Source organism: Chlorocebus sabaeus, chromosome 25 (genome assembly GCF_047675955.1).
Source record: "Chlorocebus sabaeus isolate Y175 chromosome 25, mChlSab1.0.hap1, whole genome shotgun sequence".
In the NCBI taxonomy this organism is placed as follows: Eukaryota; Metazoa; Chordata; class Mammalia; order Primates; family Cercopithecidae; genus Chlorocebus; species Chlorocebus sabaeus.
The window spans coordinates 46,635,012-46,648,654 of record NC_132928.1 but is presented as its reverse complement, the minus strand read 5'-3'; the positions used below and the strand labels follow the sequence as shown (position 1 = coordinate 46,648,654).

Below are 13,643 nucleotides of genomic sequence, written 5' to 3'. Positions count from 1 at the left end.
TGGCTCTTCCTGTCAGTATTATTATAGAGAATGCTCAGTTGAAGAATGTGGGCTGGACACATAGCTTGCATAGGCTTTCTGCTCTTTTCCTCCCTGAATTGACCACACCCACTTAGTCCCAGATCCAGCAACAGGATAGCAGCAGGCCCCACCCCACACAGAGGCAAAGCTGCACTGTATTGCACTGAGTGCAGGAGAGGAGAGAGGGGGACTCCAGTCAACAGCCAGAGAGAGACGTAGCGGGGTCCAGGCCACACGTGAGGAATCGCTCCTTGTCTCTCAGGGACTAGTGGGTATGAGGAACTGAAAGTGGCAGAAGTCTCTCCTCAACACTTCTGAGAGCACAGAAGTTGCTGTTCTGTGGGTTTTGTAGGAGAGGGTTAGGATGGTTCTTGAATTGGCTTAGGGAGGAAAAAAACTGTAAGCTCCTCGAGTACAAGGATCCCTGTGTCTAACACATTCCGTTCCCTGATGGATATAGCATAGAGCTGAGCATAGATTTTGTGCCCAACAAGTTCTTGTTGACCAAACTGGGATCTTCACTATAACATAGAAGTAGCAAAGTATAGATATTGTTAGAGATAGCAGGACCCAATGTGTGAATGAATGGTGTTTGTTTCTTTTACCCATGTGAAGACACACTGGCTGGCAACCAGGCCATCCTGACCATAAGACCACACTCTGGTTTTTGCAGTGAACTGTCTGCCCCAGTGACTGCTGTCTTTTCCTCTCTGCTCAGAGCTCATTTCTCATATATTCTCTTTTGAACATATTCAAACAACCTCTTTAAACCTCCTTTCTCCCTTCCTCTTTTTTTCCCCCATTTCATTGTTCATCTACTGAAGGAATTTTTTATTCTTCTTTCTTATTCTACTCCCTGCTACGTCTCTCAAACACTGTCCTCCCTTCTTCAAATGTCTATATCTTAACCTGGTAGATAAGTAGAAGAATAGTGCTGATGATATTCTTCCTGCATCAAGAGTAGCATTACAGTTAATAGAGAATAAGGTTTTTTTAAAGTCTTAAAGGGTCTGGAGACCCATTTAGAAAGTCAGCATATATTTGCTTTTGTATCTTTTAATTAAGCTTTTACTGAAGTACTAGCATTAAAAATAAATGTGCTTTTAATTCAATTTTAGTTTTAATTAATAGTATAAGTACAGTACTAACATATGCCGCCAGTTTTCATTGCACACAAAATTTCCACAATGCACCTTACGACAGGAGCCAATTTATGGACTCAACTGCCATTTGTCATTTTGTGGGGAAATATGTAGTTTTCTGTTTTGGAATAGCCTGTCTTCTTGGTTTAATGTGTACAAGGTGATTTGTATCCTTTGTCAAGTTCCAAAGTAAGCTGGGAATATAGGGCATTTCTTTGCTTCATACATATGACTTACTACCTTTGATGTGTTTGTCCCACAGGAAAAGCTTTTGACATCACCTATGTGCGTCTCAAGTTCCACACCAGCCGCCCAGAGAGCTTTGCTATTTACAAGCGCACGCGGGAAGATGGGCCCTGGATTCCTTACCAGTACTACAGTGGTTCCTGCGAGAACACCTACTCCAAGGCAAACCGCGGCTTCATCAGGACAGGAGGGGACGAGCAGCAAGCCTTGTGTACTGATGAATTCAGTGACATTTCTCCCCTCACTGGGGGCAACGTGGCCTTTTCTACCCTGGAAGGAAGGCCAAGTGCCTATAACTTTGACAATAGCCCTGTGCTGCAGGTAAGTTCTCACAGGTTGGCCTGAAGCCAGCTAGTTCTATAACGTGAGGTGCGGGAAGATTACTGTAGCAGGGCCTGTGGTCCCACTTCTGAGATACGAGGTCAGAGTAGAATACTTGAGCAACACAGACAGAGAGCTTGATTCTGCACTCCGTGTACTATTAATAAGTAAAGGAAAGTAGTTTTGTTCCTGCTGCCTGGTTGATGTTTGTTCTTTTGCACTTGCAGGTCTATTCTAGGATGTAAACTTTACACATTTTTTAAAAAGTCAAACAAATTTAACGGTAGTCTCTGTATCTGAGGTGGAAACATTTTCCTTCTGACCTTTTGAAGAGAACATTTGACCTAATTACCCAGATTTCTTGAATCTTTTCTTATCTATTTTTTGATTGACAAAATAAAAAGTATTTTTTAAAATTAGCAAAGGGAAACAGTTGAAGCAAGATATTTATACATTTTTACACAGGAAAATCTTGGTTAGGTTTGTCTGGCACCACTACCTATCATTAAAGAAACTCCTCATCACCTAAAATGATGGATGTTAGTAACAGGATATTAATTTAGATACCCATAGCATTGTACTTAAACACTGTGATAGAAACATTTCCCTGTTTGAGAAGGATTTATTTTTCCTCATGAATTCTACATGCATATTCCTTATACACCATGATACGGAATTCTTCTGTGTTGCTCAGATTTCTGTGAACTTTTCATATGTCCTGGCTATTTGATGATGGAAAAGCTGATGAGCCTCATGCTGTACTCAGTACTTTAACACAGAATTGGAGATGCTGCTGCATGTGGCTGAAGTCAGCAGCCACATGGGGATAGCCTATATCAGTTGACTGAAACAAGATAGTCTGATCATGGGTTTTCAAATGCTGTGTACATTATATGAAAAGCTGTTGTGATTTCTCAGTGGGAAATACCCCATTTTTCTAGGGTTTCTAATTTGGATCTTCTTATTCTTTCTCTCCATTATTATGTTCAGGGACTCTCTTTCTAATTGTATGGTTTTGGACAGATAAGAATATATTTTTCTGTAGGTCTAGTTTCCCCCCTTCCATTGTGTTTCTATAAGTTGCTGGGAGAGCATGAATGTGAAAGCTGTTGGTAAACTCTGAGGTTATAGTGAGCAATGAGTGTTCTTGCCAAGGCCTTGCAAAAAAGTGTTTCTTGCGATGGAGATAAGTTGTGTTCAAAATAAATGGCAGAGAGGATCGCTGATTTTGACAGATGAAAAAGCAGGGCCAGGCACAGTGGCTCATGCCTGTAATCCCAGCACTTTGGGAGGCCGAGGCAGGTGGATCACTTGAGGTCAGGTGTTCAAAACCTACCTGACCAACATGGTGAAACCCTCTCTCTACTAAAAACACACAAAAAAAGTTAGCCAGGCATGGTGGTAGGTGCCTGTAATCCCAGCTACCCTGGAGGCTGAGGTAGGAGAATCACTTGAACCCGGGAGGTAGAGGTTGCAGTGAGCAGAGATCATGCTACTGCACTCCAGCCTGGGCAACAGAGTGAGACTCCATCTCAAAAAAAAAAAGAAGAAGGAGGAAAAGAAAAAGCAGAAGACTGAATGCCCAGTGGAGAGGTGACCTTACAAATACTCTTTAAGTTGATCAGTTAGCAAGCATTTGCCAGACTTCTTTCTTTCCTACAGCAAATTATTGCATTTTCCTGTCCTGATGAGGCAACAATAGAAAGAACAGTGTAGTCAGTAGGAAAATGCAGTAATACAAAGTTGTAACTGTGGTTTTCTGGCACCTTTGCTAACTGTACACCTGCTCTGCCTATCTTGAGCCATTTCCCCAACTGTAGGAATTGTGATGTTTGTTGCTCTTTATGCCATAGAAACTAGTGAAACTATAAGAGGTGATGAGACTATGTGTGGTAAAAATGCTATGGGTTATGACCTGGCATTAAAAAAAAATTGCTATGGGCATCTGCATAGACATGGTCAGTCTGCTTCATTATGGAGTAACATTAATTATGTGTCTCTGGATGTCAGAGCTCTGTCTCTGATATCCAGTTGCCAAAGAAGTTGAGCTAATTTGACTTTTAACTGATCTGACAATGAGAGGGAACTCCCACCTCTCTCCCTGTCTTCATTGTTCCCTGAACCTCCCTGCAGAAGCTGTAATCTCCCAGATGGGGAAGGAGACCCTTCTTGGTTTCACCATATTATAAGTATTACTAAGCATGTATCGATTTATGATAATAATTTACATTTATTGAAACACTTACTGTAGCATACTATAATGTGACAAGCACTGTTCTAAGCCTTTTGATTTTCTACCTCAGTTAACCTTCACAGTAACTCTGTAAGGTAGATAATTTTATTGTCTCCATTTTACGGGTGAGGAATCAGAGGCCCAGAAAGGACGTAACTTGCCTCAAATCACACAGTTTAAGTGGCAGAACTGGGATTCAGAACCTGCAAGGTCTAGCTCCAGGGTCTGTTCTTTAAAGATGCCCATTAGGAAGAAAAATGGCTTAGATTTTTGAGAAGCTCTTATTCAAAGAGAGCTGTGATAAGGTTGAAGCCTGTAGAAGATATAATAAGCACTAAACACAGAGATATGTTTAGCTATTTACATTACAGACGACTAAAATATTCCTACTGTTGTGGCTGTGAGTAGGAGTTGTTATTGGAGTTCCAAGTTTGGATATGGTGAAATCATCGTCTCTTCTCCTTTCTAATTATACTTGAAGGCTTTGTGGAGATTAGCTTTTATGAGCTCTCCATGTTGTTCTGTATGCCAGGTATTTGGTGTGGCTTAAGGCAGTGGTTCCAAATCAAGGCTGTGCCTCCCAGACTCACCTGGAGCTTTCTGAAAACATAGATGTCTGTACCTCTGTACTTGGTTGTAACGTCTCCAAAGGTGATTTTGTTGTGCAGTCCCTAGGAAGGACTTAAAATGGAAATGCTATCTTTGAGTGGTTATATGTAATACACCACCCCAAAACCTAATGGTTTTAGATAACTGTGATTTATGATTTCTCATGATTCTGTGTTAGCCTGGGTCACTTCACCTGACAGGTCAGCTGGGGCCTAGGTCTCTGTCTCCCTGTGGTCTTCTATTATCAGGAGGCTAGACCAGGATTTACACCACAGTGGAAGTGATCTGGGAGGGTGAGTCCCTGTGCACAAGTACTTATCAAGCCTCTGCTTATGTCACATTTGTTAATGTACCCGCGGCTGAAACCAGTCACACACCCAAGCCTAGAGTCAGCATAGAAAGAGACTGCACTGGGTGTGGGCCCTAGCAGACATTATTCACTGGGATCATTAGCATAGCATTCTACCACACATGTAAATATCTGCCTAAAATTAGCTCAGTGTAAGGGCTTAGATCTCATAAAACCTAGGGAAAAACTCTACAGCCCCCATTCTTGTCCTCTGCCATTATGGTATACCTACCAACTTGATAAGTTGTGGTTTCTTCAAATTCATTCATTCACATAGCAAATAATAGTTTGCATACCTACTGCATGCTAGAGAAATTGCAGTGGACAAAACAGAAGTTTCCTGCCCTCATGGTACTACTTACAGTGTGGTGGGAAGGGTAGGGTGTGTGTGAAAAAAGACAATGTAAATAAAGTGAGAGTGGGAAATAGGAAGTTGGGGAGGGTTAGCAATGTTAGATAAGGTGGCCAGGGAAGGCCTCAGAGAGAAGGTGATATTGTGGGGAGGGTCAAGACAAACACAGGCAACATCCTATTGGTTCAAGCCTATGTAATGATTTATTAGCAAGTACTTGGGCATCTCCCTCAGATCTGTCAGTAGTGGTTTGGGTTGGCAGGGAGGAATAGATGCTATAACATGGGCAGAGGCAGGCAATGACCAGCATCTCTGATCCAAGTGTGGTACTCCATGAGCTCTGAGTTGGTATCCCTGACTGTATTTGGGGTGTGGATGCAGGATGGAGGGAAGGGGCATGTGTATTGAGTCCCTAATGTATGCTGCACATTATATTTTAAGCCTCTCAGCAGCCTTGCAAAGAAATGTGTTATTATCCTTGTGTTTTGAGACTCTGAGTAGTACAGTAACAAATCGAAGAACGGAAGAGTCAAGAAGGAGAAAAATATTAGAAAATTAAAGAAGTCATTGAGTATTATAATAGAGTGCTAGAAGAGGGCGTAAGCTAAATGATAAGTTAGTGATTGAGAACATTTTGTCATGTTTATATCATTTTCAGTCCCTCCACTTCTCTTCTGTGTTTCTATTTTTGCTTCCTGACAGGAATGGGTAACTGCCACTGACATCAGAGTAACTCTTAATCGCCTGAATACTTTTGGAGATGAAGTGTTTAACGATCCCAAAGTTCTCAAGTCCTATTATTATGCGATCTCTGATTTTGCTGTGGGTGGCAGGTAAGTAAACTATTAAATTAGTCTTGAAAGTGTTTAGAGCTTTTCATAGAGGTGAATCTGGCAACTTGTTTACAACTGTGTTAATACCGTTGTTAGATGTTTTCTCTACCAAGAATAGGAGCGGCAGTCCTTCCTGTGTGATAATGCTTAGCTAGAAAGACAGACAGCAGCCTAGGATATTTTCACTGTCAGATCTCGTTCCGGAAACTAAGCATGTAGGTTTTCCAAAACCTTGTCAAGTCCACACACTTAATGAATTCTTATTGACAATTTAAGTACAAAGGCACTGTGAAGCACTTGAGGAAGGGTAAGACTCACCTTATCCTACTGAGAAGTCCTGACCTCGGATCTTACAAATGAACAGGGTAGGAGATGTATGAATATGTGAAAACTGAAATACTGGTGGTCACCTGTTTTTTAAAAATAGATAAAGCAGCAGTAGAATAGATGCCACATATCAAGAATGATTCAAAACTGCCAGGCTAGAGAAGCAGATGGCATCTGAGCTGGGTCTTGAAAGCTTTGGATAAGGAAGGGGAGGATGCCTTGGTTGGATGCAAGAGGATGGACATGTCATAAGCAGAAGTTTAGAGATAGGAGAGTATAAACCCATTTAACTGAAGGAAAATCTCTTATGAATCTGTAGAGTTGTAAACCAGAAAGATAGTTTGGTGGCCAGAGACCTTAAATAGCAGGTGAAGAATCTTGGACTTACCTCCCCTGTGTTAGACCATGAGATCCCAAGAGCAGAAAACTTACTTTTGCTTACATTGTTTCTGATATGGGATTGGTGCTTAGTGTAAGTTGATGGGAACTGTACCCAATGAGAAATCAGGCAGAATATTTGGAGTAAGACTCTGATAAGAAAACAGTGGGCCAGGAGAATTAATGTGCAGACAGGGTAGAAGTAGTGTACAATTGAGGGAATTTATATTCATGTTATGATGCTGGGTTAGGCAACAAATACATGACATTAAGCTGGTGGCAACAGAATGGAAAGGAACATATAGATGCATTTTATTTGAACCAGGACTTCAGTCAAAGGTGCTTTTTTAATTTTAAGGTTTAGTGATCAGAAGAATGGTTGGTACTATTAACAAAATAAAGATGAGCTACACTGATGAGTTTGGTTATACATATGTAAAATTTCAGGTCATGGGGGACATCAAAGTTTGTGCAGCAGTCAAGGATAAGAGCTTGAGAGAAAATGAAAGCTGGAGATCTAAGTTTGGGACTCGTCCTGCCACACTGTCAATGATCCTGAAGTGTTTTAGTGTATCAGTGAATGGTAGTTGAAGCTATGAGACTGATCACTGTCATTAAGGAAGCAAGTGAGGGAAACATTACTACTCCACGGTGCACATTAGTATTGATGGGAATTTCCATGAGTCCTTAGTTTGTTATCATACTTGCATCTAGGGAATCCTTCAGGGATTCTTGCTCCAAACAACCTCAGGGGATATTAGTCTGACTACCAGACATCCATATGGGGGTGAGGTATCTAATGTGTCTCACCACCTTTAGGTCAGAATACTTTAAAATCATTATGGCAAATAATTGCTGATGTTCATCGAGTTATTTTGTGGTTGTGCAATCCTGAGCACGTAAATAAAGCACTCCTTGATCTTCTCGTTAACCTTATGAAATAGACATTATCATCATCCCTGTTTTACAGGCGAGGCACAGAAGCTAAGTCACACTGGTAAGTGATGGGGAAGGGTTTCAAACCCAGGCAGCCTGGCCTCAGAGTCCATGCTTTTCTGAACCACTACATTTTGCTGCCTCTTGATACACAGGTTTGACTTTAGGAATTGATCCTCAGATATCCTCAGAAATTGTTAGGGACTTTCTTTTCATGTCTGGTTAATCCCTACCCCTGTTAAGTAAAGCTACCTTGTTTAATTTTTTTTCATCCTTGAAAATTCAGACAGCCATTACTTAATCTTGCTCAGTTCCTCAGTTTATGCTTTTGAATGGTAAAACTTACTTCTTTGGGTACATAGTTTTTCTGTGTGCATGTCTGGGACTTTGCAGCCATTCCATTTTTTGGAGTGTCTCTTCTCTCCCCAGATGTAAATGTAATGGACACGCAAGCGAGTGTATGAAGAATGAATTTGATAAGCTGGTGTGTAACTGCAAACATAACACATATGGAGTAGACTGTGAAAAGTGTCTTCCTTTCTTCAATGACCGGCCGTGGAGGAGGGCAACTGCGGAAAGTGCCAGTGAATGCCTGCGTGAGTGCCCCATGGCGTCAGTCTGTCGATTGTCTTGAGGACTTCCAAGGGTGGAAGAAGGAATGGGTGACTTCCTTTTATTCCTCCTTCAAAGGAAAGCTCTGAAAGGCCATGCTTTTTCTGTAATTTGAGTAGTATTCAAGTCAGAGGAAAGTCATAGATGAGGGCAATTCACTGTAAAGGCAAACTGAGGGGTTTGTGTTTCCTTCATGAACGCACGTCCCAGAGTTGGAGGAGCATCTGCAAGGTTTAGAAATTTATTTAGATGCAAATACTGGGCCAGTGTACTCTACTGCAGAATATGGTTTCTCTAGTCTTCTTTGTTCCCCTTTAAAATAGTATTATTTTTATCAATGCTCAGGCAGCCAAGGTAATTAACATGTATCAAATATAATGAGTTCTAGGCTAAGATGGCCATTCCAAGATTATTTTATTATTATTATTTTTTTGATACTGAGTCTCACTCTGTCACCTAGGCTGGAGTGAGTGATCTCAACTCACCGCAACCTCCGCCTCCCAGGGTCAAGCGATTGTCCTGCCGCAGCATCCCAAGTAGCTGGGATTACAGGTGCGTGCCACCATGCCCAGCTAATTTTTGTGTTTTTAGTAAGACAGGGTTTCACCATGTTGGCCAGGCTGGTCTCGAACTCCTGACCTCACTCAGGTGATCCACCTGCCTCAGCCTCCTAAAGTGCTGGGATTACAGGTGGGAGCCACTGCGCCTGGCTGCACAAGATTATTTCGCAAAACTATTTTTTTCTTTATCTCACTAAAGAGTACAACAGGGAGAATTTTCCCACTCCTCCGATGGAGAGGTGGGTAACTTTGGGAAGAAGAATAGGTCCTAGTATTCCTAGAAAAAGGTAAAGTGAAAAAACTGAAAACATTGTTTGTCCCTTCACAATATCGTGGTTTATTCTGAACAGATAGAGAAAGCTCAGGAGAAGGGAACCTTTTAATCATGATTTTAAAGCAGCAATAATTTTCTTATGTCCTTACAAATAATCTTTATCATGTTCTTTTAAGAATAAAGAGAATAAGAAAGAAGATACTCTTAACTTGCAGAAATTATTGGCAGAGACTGGGAATGGTGGCTCACGCCTGTAATCTCTGCACTTTGGGAGGCCGATGGGGTTGGATCACCTGAGGTCAGGAGTTCGAGACCAGCCTGGCCAACATGGTGAAACCCTGCCTCTACTAAAAATACAAAAATTAGCCAGGCGTGGTGGCACATGCCTGTAATCACAGCTACTCACTTGGGAAGCTGAGGCAGGAGAATTGCTTGAACTCGGGAGGCGGAGGTTGCAGTGAGCCAAGATTGCACCACTGCACTCTAGCCTGGGCAACAGAGCGAGACTCCATTTCAAAAAACAAAAACAAACAAACAAAAAAATTATTTGCAGAAACCCCGAGAAGGGACCACTATCTTAACTCATGACTATTTCCAATGAACTGCTGAGTCTTTTCAACAAATCCTAAGATTTGCAAGTAAAATTTACAGCCTCCTCTAACACTTGTAAGCACTTGCTTGAGCTTCTTTAATTCTATTACTGAACTGTAATATTCAGTGTTGGAAGCTATACAATAAAGGCTGGTACAAGAATGAAATACTCCTAAGATGTGGCATTTAAATAAATGGACGTGTGCTTGAAAAGCATTCTGCTTAATAATGTCGTATTTTGAGTCTATCCAGGAAGTTACTTAAAAAAGCAAACATTGCCAATTCACCTCTAGCAAACGAACTGAGTACTGTAGCTAAAGGACTTTGATGAGGAACTAAGTCAATTTGCTTTTCTCGTTAGTCCCCTCAGCACTGTGACACTTCAAAGAGTGACATTTCTGGATGTCGTGACAATACTACATTATTGTCAGGATGCTAGGGCTAGGGAAGAGAACTACCTTCTCTCAAGGAGGGAGCCATGGCATTTGCTTTAGCTGTGGGTTGGGACGGTGTGGACAGGGGTGTTATTCCGCTTCACCGTCTCACAACATCAGATCTTTAGGTGGGCTGGGCTTGGTGGATTGAGGGATAAACTAGGGCATCTTGAGGGAAGAGAAATAGCTAATGAAGAAGGAAAAGGGCCCTTTAAAACTAACTTAACAAAACTCAGATTTTTTGGTGGCAATAACTCAAGTTTCTAAAGAAGTTTACAATTATAATACTGTGCTATAAATAACTGATCATAAGGAAGAGAGAAAAAGAACAAAAGGGGCCGGGTATGGTGACTCACACTTGCAGTCCCAGCACTTTGGGAGACTAAGGTGGGAGACTCATTCGGGACCAACCTGGGCAATATAGTAAAACCCTGTCTCTGCAAAAATAAAACATAAAATAAAATAATTAGCCAGGCATGGTGGCATGTGCCTGTACTCCCAGCTACGTGGCAGGATGAGGCAGGAGAATCAGTTGAGCCTGGGAGTTTGGGACCAGCCTGAGCAACATAGCAAGACCTTGTCTCTACAAAAAATTTTTTAAAAATTAGCTGAGTATAGTGGCACACATCTGTAGTCCCAGCTACTTGGGAGGCTAAAGCAGGAGGAGGATCACTTGAGCTCAGGAATTTGAGGCTGCAATGAGTTATGGTGACACCACTGCACTCCAGAGTGAGACCCTGTCTCCAAAAAACAAATCAAAATGTGTTCATGATTTTGGTTGGAAGAAGTCTGCGTTAAAAAAGAAAAATGTATTCAAAAAAAGATATATTCAAATTTTTTTTAAAACAACAATATCCTGTTTGATTTGAAACCAAATAAAACTTCTTTTTATTTCTGTTATTTTATATTATAGTAAGCTATTTATTTTATAACTTCAAGATACTGTCTACATTTAGGGAAGAATCAATAACTCAGAAAAAAATCTTTTTATTGTAAATATGTTAAGGAATTTCTGTGACTGCAGATACTTGGTCTTAAAATATGGTTGTGCCCTTCAGGGAATATAGCTACTTAACAGATCACCCATTTGGAGTTGAGGCTTCCCTGTACATGGATGTTTCTGGAGGATCTAGATTTCTTTTTAATTCTGCTTTCATCTGTCGTGGCACTAATTTTAACCCATATGTCTCAAGTTACCCCAGTCTAGATATATAAATAATCTGGCACTTTGGAAGTTAGTGTCTTAATGTATTTGACTCATCTGAGGCCTAAAAAGTTAAGGGTAAATTGAAGCCTGCATATAAAATGCCACCTTGTTTTTGGAGTTGATACTAGAATAAAGGCTAAAGATTCAGGAGAATTGCAATTTGACTTGACTTTTACTTGTATATGAACAATTACCTGGAGGCAGTTTCTTTTCTAAGTATGGGAACTCCTTGTAATTTATGATGGTGCTATTTTTTAGAGGGAGGAACATTTCTTTATCTTCTGGCTATATATACCCTTTATTGACATACTGTTGGGTTTTGTTGGTGGTGGTTTTTTGTTTGTTTTTGAGACGGAGTTTTAGCTCTTGTCGCCCAGCCTGCCGCCCAGCCTGCTGCCCAGTGGCGTGATCTCAGCTCACTGCAACCTCTGCCTCTCAGGCTCAAGCGGTTCTCTTGCCTCAGCCTCCCGAGTAGCTGGGATTACAGGCACCTGCTACCACACCTGGCTAATTTTTTGTATTTTTAGTAGAGACAGGGTTTCACCATGTTGGCCAGGCTGGTCTCGAACTCCTGACCTCAGGTGATCTGCCTGCCTCAGCCTTCCGAAGTGCTGGGATTATAGGCATGAGCCACTGCACCTGGCCTTCTTGTTGTTGTTGATAAACAGTGCATCTGGTAGTCATTCTTAGTCTACCACCGTCTGTCTGTCTCAGAGATGTGGGAAATTATGTTTGGTTTTAAGTCTTAAAATGCTGTTCTTAAAGGTACCCAGATCTGATGTAACTCATGTGTTTTGATTGACAGCCTGTGACTGCAACGGTCGATCCCAGGAATGCTACTTTGACCCTGAACTCTATCGTTCTACTGGCCATGGGGGTCACTGTACCAACTGCCAGGATAACACAGATGGCGCCCACTGTGAGAGGTGCCGGGAGAACTTCTTCCGCCTTGGAAACAATGAAGCCTGCTCTCCATGCCACTGTAGTCCTGTGGGTAAGTGACAGGAAGATGGATTGAAAGACAAAATGATAGTTCTGTGGACCCCCAGAAAGGAAAGCTTTGTTTCCAAGGCATTTGCACAACTAAGTGTGGAATTGTGTACAATATTGTAACACAGAAATGAGTCTGTCTGTACCCTACACCTCCACCTTTTTTAACCAAGTTGAACTTTCAGATGAGTTTCTGGTGTGTAAGAGGGGGGTGGTGGTCTGAGTAATGGTTCTGTAAATAATTACCAACAGGATCGTAGAGACAATTTGAACTTTGACTGTAAAAGGTTAACTGCTTTGTGAGTTCTTCCTTGTTAATGATTTTGTTTAGTCTAATCTCCTTAGAGTGCTAAACTATTCTTAGCATGTTGGTGTGTGTACAGAGATGCACAGCATTCTTAGTCTAGCCCATTTTCTTCAAGAGTTTGACCTTTACTTTTGTAATTTAGCCCTATAAATACTTAAATTCTAGACATGGGCCTTAAGGGGCTGTGATCGTCCACAGAGAAGTAACTGGTCATGTGTGTAGTGTTTCATTGGGTACAAAGTGATTTTCAACATTGATGAGTAAATTCATTTTAGTGTGTGTCTAGAAACTTAAAATCCCATGGCTTAAAGGGGCATGATTTTGAGAAAGTTCTGATTTAAAATTTGGTTTTTATTCTCTTTGTGACCATCAGGAGATTGCATACTGGTTCTCAGGCATTGCTTTTAATTACCGGTTATCTTTCTTTAACACATTGATTTTACTTACGTATCTGGCTGAATTTTTGTTTGACAATAGGCACTTTACATTTTAGGCTCTCTAAGCACACAGTGTGATAGTTACGGCAGATGCAGCTGTAAGCCAGGAGTAATGGGGGACAAATGTGACCGTTGCCAGCCTGGATTCCATTCTCTCACTGAGGCAGGATGCAGGTAAAATATTTTCAAAGCCAGAAGAAGGGGGCAGAATCTATATGTAGTCAACACATATTAATAGATCTTGTGGCTTATTGGCAGCAGGGTAAATATTTTTCCCATAATAATTGTCAGCAAGACAGGACTAGCTGTAATGGTGAGCCACAGGGGTTTGGCTTGTACAGAGAGTAAGCAGAGTTTTAATGGGATGACTATCTTAGACTGAAACCAATATAAAAATGACTTTAGGCTCACTCCTGTAATCCCAGCACTTTGGGAGGCCGAGGCGGGCGGATCACAAGGACAGGAGATCGAGATCATGGTGAAA

General features: G+C 41.3%; 1 protein-coding gene across 1 annotated transcript in view; it reads left to right on the top strand.

Annotated features, from left to right (window-relative positions):
- LAMC1 (laminin subunit gamma 1) overlaps positions 1 to 13,643 on the top strand; it is a 121,039-nt gene that overhangs the window by 77,314 nt on the left and 30,082 nt on the right. Inside the window, exons 2-6 of the mRNA XM_007989245.3 lie at positions 1,426 to 1,730; positions 5,976 to 6,106; positions 8,177 to 8,343; positions 12,231 to 12,419; positions 13,216 to 13,333. Coding sequence (XP_007987436.3) covers positions 1,426 to 1,730; positions 5,976 to 6,106; positions 8,177 to 8,343; positions 12,231 to 12,419; positions 13,216 to 13,333 — 910 coding nt within the window. The remainder of the gene's footprint in view (positions 1 to 1,425; positions 1,731 to 5,975; positions 6,107 to 8,176; positions 8,344 to 12,230; positions 12,420 to 13,215; positions 13,334 to 13,643) is intronic.